Genomic DNA, 8,651 nt, shown 5'->3' on the forward strand with positions numbered 1-8,651 from the left:
TGGCCTATATTTCAAATATCACAAATGTTATATACATTCATTAAATGGTACTTACCAGGCTGAATTCACGTTTCCGAGCTCCAAATATTCCATCTTACAAAACAACGAAAAGAACGAGTCGATATACACTATGCACTGGGGGCGACGTTTGTATGAGTCGTGGCAGATAATTATACAACAGTTAGTTGTATGAACAAAGGAATAATTGCCTGATCATGCACACATGGCCCTATAGGCTCGAAACTACAATAACACGATAATAATTAGGCCCAAAGCATTACGTTACTTTGAATGTTCACTATACTCTATGTTTTTATTCAACAAAAAATCTACAATGACTTCAACCGAATGTTTTGGTAAAAATTGAGCCGAAAAAATACAATTCTCAGATAAAATCCCACTATTTACAGATTAAAAGAATTTAAAAACAAGAATTTATTTGTTAAATCTAAAATATTGAAAAGACACGACGTTTCGATCTCACCCTAGAGATCATCGTCAGGTGTGAGAAATAGAGTAAAAACAGGGGTATATATACAGAGGAGGACAGGTTAATTGAGTAAATTGGTGAGTGAGTAAATAATTAGTGTTTGGCAAGGCATGAAGTAATATACTTAGAAAGAAGGGAATTATGCGGAGAAAAGCCATTATTTAAATTGGTACTAATATCTGAGTGACGAGTAATTAGGGCAGACTCAACTATGTGGCGTTTAGTGTAATTGCTGGAAGTATAAATAATTTCGGCTTTATCAAAATTAAAACGATGACCAGTGTTCCAAACGTGATTGGCTACGCCACTAGCCGGTTTTTGATTTATTATATCCTTTTTGTGTTCCGAAATTCGAGTTTTTAAATCACGACCAGTTTCTCCAAAGTAAATTTTATCACAGCCAAAACAAGGAATTTTGTAAACTCCGCAGTCCAAAGGTTTAGATTGATTGTTTTTAACCAAAGTCTTACTAATTTTGTTTTCATACGTGAAAATGATTTGTTTATCCAATAAAGGGAGAGAGTGACGAAACTTTTCCAAAACAGGTATATACGGAACTACAATGAACTCTGAAATGTGTTTTTTATTTTCTGGAGGTTTAGAATTGAAGAAAGTATAAACTATTTCTCACACCTGACGATGATCTCTAGGGTGAGATCGAAACGTCGTGTCTTTTAAATATTTTAGATTTAATAAATAAATTCTTGTTTTTAAATTCTTTTAATCTGTAAATAGTGGGATTTTATCTTATTATCCGTTCACCACGTTTGAGTGTGGTCATCGTTCTAACAATTCTCATTTTTGAGCTGCATTAGAACTTTGAATTTACTAGTTTTTTTTTTCAAAACTGCACAGTCTATCATGAAACACATAGAGTTTAGAACAGTGTTATTGTCTTTTTAAAGCATTAAATGTTTTTTCCCCTGCCGTCTCTCCATAAAACATAGTCGATGTCTCAGACTAGCAAATCAAGTTATTCAGTCTCTCTACATATTATTATCACAATTTAAAGGGGTTCACCACACATTTTAAACATACAAAGTCTTAAATTTTAAAGGACGAATTAAAATAAAGGTTCATTAATTCTAAAAATGTATCGTTATCGCACACGGTAACCAATTTTACAATATTGTGATATATAGTTAATTGTTTTCAAAGTTAACCCAATTCTAATATCCAGTCGAAATGTTTTGTATATGACCTACACTACATAGAAAATCGGCTATATTCATCAGCTATACTAATTATTCCCTGTTCAGGTCTACTAAATTCTTAATTGACAATTGAAACCACTTTAGGGTTCTTGTCACGAACCCATGTCTCGAAGAACCCCAATATGCATTCATCATTGCTGATGAACCTTAAAGCCTCACCAAGAACTCCTAGGTTATTCGAAGAAGCCCTGAAGAACCCTTTGTTCTAAGAGTGAACTACTTACGTGGATGAAAGAGCCACACTCCTGCGTTGAATTCACCATGAATTTTGACTTGATCAAGTTTTTTCTTAAATGTACATGTATCTACAAAATAACTTCCAGTTATAACGCATGGTCAAAAAGCACAAAACTCCATGGAATCGTTTCAGAGGGGATTAAGCTGGCAAATATCTCATGGAAACTATTGTTTTAAATCAAATGATATGACGAGGGGCTAGATTATCATAGGGACATCTTTCCTGGAACTGTCTACAGATGCCATCATCGGGAGACTTCATTAGGGCTGATGTTTTTTTTGGAAACTGCAGATCAGCAACATTAATGACGTCATAGAGGGATTTATAACGGTTGCCTACTTCGTGGAAGGGTTTATGATTGATGAAGGCAGACATTCTTTCTGGAACGGTCCGCAGATCAAATAACTTCGAATTCAATTGGGGATTTTCAAGCATGAATCCAGGCGTATTCCATCTTTTCCAACGGTGATGTAAAAATAAATTGTCATATTCTGTTAATAAACAATTTAGTCAGAAGTCTTGTATAACAGTCAGATACGACATTTGTGGCGCAAGAGTTCGGGGCAAATATGATGCAGATTTTATCGAGATAAAGTAAATGCTTACTTTGCCTCGGTGACAATGTCGTCTGTTTGACGGCAATAACGTGAATGATGATATCAACAGATGCGCAGTTATCGGCGCCCGTTACGATCTTCAAAGTGAGTTCCCGATTTCCGCTGGTCGGTTCATACCTAAACCCGCATCTAGTGGTCAGTTCTCCACTCAATAGTTGACTTCCGGCATACAACTGCACCGAAGGATTCTTCTTACATTTTGATACTGTCGTACTCCGATTGACCTTGGACTTTCCGTCAGCATTATCTCCCAGACCGGTATCGGCAGTATCATGATTCCTATAAAATATAGTAAGCCATATATCTTACAATCTTTCCAAAAGATGGCTAAATTTTCCAGAATGTGTTAGTAAAGATTGAATCTGCAAATAAGGTACTTCTAAAGTACGAAACTACGAAATTACGAAATATGAAACGAAATTACGAAATGCTAAACTACGAAAATGAAATGGCAATTTTTCTCGGGTCCTGCAAAAGTTCGTATGAAATGAAATACGAAACGAAATAGTAACTTTTTCGCTTCAGTAGCGGTCTAGAGTGGCAGGATTACGATTTGCGATATCGAAATCCCTGCAGAATAGCTATGCATGCCAAAATATACCTTGTCTCTCCACTCTGCTGAGCTTAAATGTTGACCCGACCAGCCGCCTATCTACCCTGTACATTACTTTTTTTAAACCATGATCAGATACAACAATATACTGACCCGAAAGCTGTAGAAATGAAGGGGTAGATAAATTTTATTGGAATTTAAAAAATGAACTTAAACAGAGAAGGTTTTCATTTTTTAGCCTTAGGCTTCATTATTGGTTTCATGGAAACCCTCACTTTGAATTTACGCTGATCAGGTCACTTTCTGGATCCTTAAGCCCAACGCACACGGCACCGAAAAAAACGTTTTTTTTCGGTGCCGTGTGCGTTGGAGGAAAAACACGAAACACCGAACTGAAAAACATTTTTCGCGAGCAAAAAATGTTTTTCACGAGCAAAATTACTGTTGTCTCCATGGATTCCATGGTGCAAGAAATGTTTTCCGCACGTTTTCGTTATGCCGTGTTCGTTGGACGTTTTATCGTTTGCGGGCAAAACGTTTTGCAAGCCCAACGCACACGGCAAAAAAATTGTTTCATCGAAACAGAAAACACGTTTTTCACAAAACGTTTTTTGCTCGTGAAAAACGTTTTTCAGTTCGGTGTTTTGTGTTTTGCCTCAACGCACACGGCACCGAAAAAAAACGTTTGTTCAGTGCCGTGTGAGTTGGGCTTTAAGCCAATCGCGTTGTTTGATCTGCGATTGAGGAAATGAAATAATGACCACACTCTACAGATTCCGATGTATATTTATCATATCAAATTTCGACAAATTTTGGCGTTATGTGCTACGACCATAGTGGCCGTGTTTGAAATATGACCATTTCTTCGTATTTCGTTTCGTACTTAGCCCTACCCGCAAAAAATAATCGTAATTTCATTTCGCATTTCGATATTTCGTAGTTTCGTAATTTCATTTCATATTTCGTAATTTCGTCATTTCGTACTTTAGCAGGACCCCGAAGAGGAGGGGGTTATACCAGGAACACTTTTGCGAAGTAGTCTGTATGGGTCAAATATCTGATGACGTATAAAAGGTATGTACAGATCATATCACTAGGCTATTGGTTTTAAATGGCTGCAGGTCCTTTCTCGAAAATATCTATATTGAAGGAGCATGTAGGTTAATAATTTAATTTCATTGTGGATTTACGAACGTAGCCAAGCCATCTTTTAACGATCGACTATAAACCGCCTATTCAATGAAATTGACATCGGGTGAAACAGAAATCATCTCGTCCTAAGGGCTCTGATTGCTATTAGCTAATTGATGTTGTAGGGGGATTTGAGCCAACGTAATTTTTACGAACCTCATTGAAACGTCGATTTCGAGCAAATCGACGACGATCGAATCCGTCACTTTGCCGGGTAGCAGGCGGACTGTACATTCAGCGAGCGTAGAGTTAGTCGCCGTCACGTGATTGGTCAACGAGTAGAACTCGCCGTCCGCGTCGACTCGTACCGGATTCTGATCGTTACACGATCGAATCGTCGGATTAAACTTCACCGCGTAGTGTTCAAAACCGATTCCAACTCCATATATGCCATTCGTTTTGCTTATCGTCACATTTGTGAGTTTAGTCGTCGACGAAACCGGCAATCTCAAACCGTTTATCCATAATTGAGTAACATTGACGGCGACATTGAGTAAAGTTTCCTCGACCGCTAGACTGGCGCGTTTGATCACGAGGGCGCTTGTGTCAAAGCCGCGTCCCGGAATGCCCTGCTCGACCCGGACATTCTCAACTCGGTGCCGTTGAAAATCGATCGATAAACTCGCGGCCAGGTTACCGCCGTAGTTCAACCCGGCGCCAGAGATATCGACGTTACGTAAAACGCTCGGTTTGGCGTCAGCCGCTAGATGAATTCCGGCCCACGCCCGCGGTAGACATTTTACCTGTATAGGATACTCGCAACACCGAACATTGACGGGACATTTTTCAAATTGACAATCGTCGAGCGTTTTAGCGCCCTCTTTACAGTGTATGCTTCTATACGCAATGCGCCCTTTGATCGGTATTTTGTAGTCGAGTTTCGGTACGTACTTGCCTTTGCCCATTAATCGACAAATGGTCGGGCCTACGGGTAAATATTGAGTTTCAGCCGAGTAATGTGCGCAGACGGTCCTGTTTTCATTCTCGAGGTAAAACTGTACAACATCCGTATAACCCAAATTGTTAGGCGCCTGCCACCCATATGGTTGTTGCTGATTAAGCCAAAAAAATTCTTCGTGAATTTTCGTCGCGTTAAAGATCGTGATTCGCGAATCAGGAATCTGCTGATCGACCATTCGAAAGCGTATACGCGCGTTGGCGCCACCGTCTGCGAGCAGACGACCGCCGCCGCCAACGAGAAATCCGACGTCGGGCGCCACGTTCAAAACGACGCCCGGTTCGATGCGCAGCGAACCGCCGCGTCTAACCATCACGTCGCTTTCGACCGTAAACGGACTTCCGCTCGACGTCAAGGTCAACGCTTCGTATAACCTTCCGCCGAGACGACTTCCGTTTTTGAACGCACTCAAATCGTGCGTTAGAACCGAACTCGTTCGGGTCAGCGTCGAATCGGTGAAATACGGCACGAGTTTAAACTCGGGCCGCGAAATATTCATATTCAGGCCGAGTATCCGATTCTCGATATCGATATCAACGCCCCAATAATTATACGACAAATCGAACATTTCGCCCGTGTTTTCCGGTAACAACGTGCACTCGTATTTCGACGCAGGATTGCGGAATACGTTACGTCTGACGACCGTCTCGTCGCCGCCGTACAGCGTCACGACGGAATCGTGCGCCATATTCTCGACGAACTCATTCGCGATCAACCGCGCTTCGGTTCGCGGCTTCCCACTCGGGCATCCGTACATTTTGACGATTCCCGTCGCGGCTGAATTTTTAACGAACGAATTATTCGTCAAATCAAATGTTATTCCGTAACCCGAATAACCGCAAATACGCGATTCGATGGTCGGCTTTTTTGACAACGCTTTACCGTTGTGTTCGAATTTTGAATCATTGACAACAACGCGAATATTTTCTTTCACATCGACATCAAAACCCATCGCTGAAACGCGATTATCTGCGAAGCTACAGTTATGAAAAGAGACGTCTAGTCCGTTACCACCGTCTACAATCGCTTGGATTCCGATTCGCGACCGGCGGATATCGCATCGTTTTACGAAAATCGCGCTGAGTCTACCGGTGAAGGTCAGCGCGATTTCGCTGATGTTTTGCGCCTCGAAATCTTCGATGAAAATACGATGACCTGAAAAAAAGTATGCGGACTATCGTAAAAAATCGCAAAGAGTCCGCATACCCTCTAGAGTCTCATTTTTCAAATTGCGGAAATGTGGAGAAGAATAATTTCTATGAACGGCACGACATCGCTCCTTTGGCAGTCTTAACTTTTTTCATTGACCAGTTTTGGCTTCAAACCTGCATGTGCTGTTTGACTTGAGCGATACAGAGGAATGATTTGAATGCATACATACATTAGTAATTGATTTTGATAAATTAATATCCTAATAACTTTATGATTCACAATATTCGCATGTATTAATTTTATATTTCTAACAGTAGACTGCACTTTTTATATGGACTGCCGTTCTCTGTCCCCATCCCGGTCCTCTCTGTCCTCTCTTTCCCTCTCATCTGGACATTCAAAGAATAAAGGTCTATCCTCATATCACACTACAATAATTTGTAATTATTATTATTTCATCTATCTAAGACGAAAATGTTGCCATAAAAAATGGTAATTTAAGGCTACGTTTGTGGTTTACGTTGGGTTAGGGTCAAACATTCAAATATTTTACCTTTTTTCAGTGAAATTACCAAAAATCGGTTATCCGGGTTATAGTGCCTTCTAATTTTGACCCATATCTTCGACGACATGCTCGTGACACTCGAAAAGAGAAAATAAATTCCCGAATATAACAAGGCACCGCTGGAATCGGTGTCTCGAACTTCTATCTTACTTGTAGACCTCTTCGTATCGATTCGTAACAGTTCCACCACGTCTCCCGCATCGCTTTCAAACGTCTGCAAAACAATGAATAAACGAACTCGATTAATCCGGATCGTTTGAGACTTTAATGAAATTTAATAAACTCGATTACCAGATATCAGCATTAGTCGTCGTATTTGGACCGCAACCGACCCAGTTATCAAAAACAACAATTGAGGCTCATTGGATTGAAATACACAATATTGAAACATTGGAAGTTGGTAAGTTCAGTAACTGTGTCCTGGGGATATGGGTTCAGTAACTGTAAAAGATGGGTCCATTAACTGTGGAACTGAGGCCAGTAACTGTGGGACTGGGTTCGGTTACTGTGGAACTGGGTTCAGTAACTGTGGAACTGACTGGTTATTGTGGAACTGGGAGTCAGTATAGTTTTAATTGATATAGAAGTTTACGTACCATTTGACAACTGTTTGCGTTCGAATTGTACGGTGTATTGAAGGAAACTGCTAAAACTCCGCTTCCGGATAAACGCCGATTTTTCGGTTGCGAATTACAAAACAAGATCGCCGAGTTCGGAAACTTCGACGGCGTTTGAATCTTGGCGCCGTTTCTACACCCGATCACTTTCACCGATTTCAAAACTGCGTTTTGTCGCCAGGAAGACACCGCCACGCCGATGCCGATGCAGTTTTCAACTGTGACGTTCGTCAACGCTATATGCGACCAAGCGTTATCGACGTACAGTCCCGAGACGGATGAGTTTTCGATTTTGACGTCGTGAACGTGTAAATCCGCCCCGTGACCGTAGATATTGAGGGCGGCGATTCGATCCGTCTGCGTCGCGTCCGTCTGCCCGGCGTTCTGCACAATCACGTGTCCGATCGTCAGCGATCGATTACCGGCCGTAATCGAAATCCCGACCCATCGCCTCGTACGCATAGGCGACGTCTCGCTCGAGACGAACACGATTTTCTCCGAGGCCGTGCCGATCATTTCCAGCGCGCCGCCGCTCGCGTTCAAAACGAGCCCGGCTCCGCGCTCGAAACGGATGAACGCGCCCGGTTCGATTTTCAGCGAACCCTGCACGTTCACCGTTTGACGCGTTTTTATCAAATACGGCCCACCCGCTTTCGTCACCACGTGAGTGCCAGTGATCGCGCCGGGCAGACGTAATTCAGTTAGCGCAGAAACGAGCGACGCCGCGGCGACCATCAACAACGCGACCAGCAGAGAAATTCTAGTCGACGTCATTTTCGGAGAGTTTCCGCCAATTTCGACGGTTAGATTCCCATTCAATTCGTAAAAAGTCTGTTGAGAATTTTTCGTGTTACGAACTGTAAATAAATATCAGTATTATTATCATTATTATTCGCGAAGTCTCGATTTTTCTAGGAAAACCGAGAAAAAATATTTGAATATAAGATAAAGTTTTCAAAACGCAAATCTCTCCACACGGACAATACACATTATATAGAGCTTCATTTCAAATTTCAATGGTGGTCACTTCCCCTCTTTTCAAATTACCCGAGTTTT

At 41.3% G+C, this 8,651-nt stretch overlaps 1 protein-coding gene across 1 annotated transcript in view; it reads right to left on the bottom strand.

Moving 5' to 3' along the window:
* LOC141911239 (uncharacterized) overlaps window positions 1-8,369 on the bottom strand; it is a 60,927-nt gene extending 52,558 nt beyond the window's left edge. Inside the window, exons 1-5 of the mRNA XM_074802224.1 lie at window positions 7,575-8,369; window positions 6,967-7,192; window positions 4,460-6,416; window positions 2,549-2,838; window positions 1,929-2,009 (exon numbers count right to left, since the gene is read on the bottom strand). Coding sequence (XP_074658325.1) covers window positions 1,929-2,009; window positions 2,549-2,838; window positions 4,460-6,416; window positions 6,967-7,192; window positions 7,575-8,369 — 3,349 coding nt within the window. The remainder of the gene's footprint in view (window positions 1-1,928; window positions 2,010-2,548; window positions 2,839-4,459; window positions 6,417-6,966; window positions 7,193-7,574) is intronic.
* Between the last annotated feature and the right edge of the window lie 282 nt (window positions 8,370-8,651).

Source organism: Tubulanus polymorphus, chromosome 9 (genome assembly GCF_964204645.1).
Source record: "Tubulanus polymorphus chromosome 9, tnTubPoly1.2, whole genome shotgun sequence".
In the NCBI taxonomy this organism is placed as follows: Eukaryota; Metazoa; Nemertea; class Palaeonemertea; order Tubulaniformes; family Tubulanidae; genus Tubulanus; species Tubulanus polymorphus.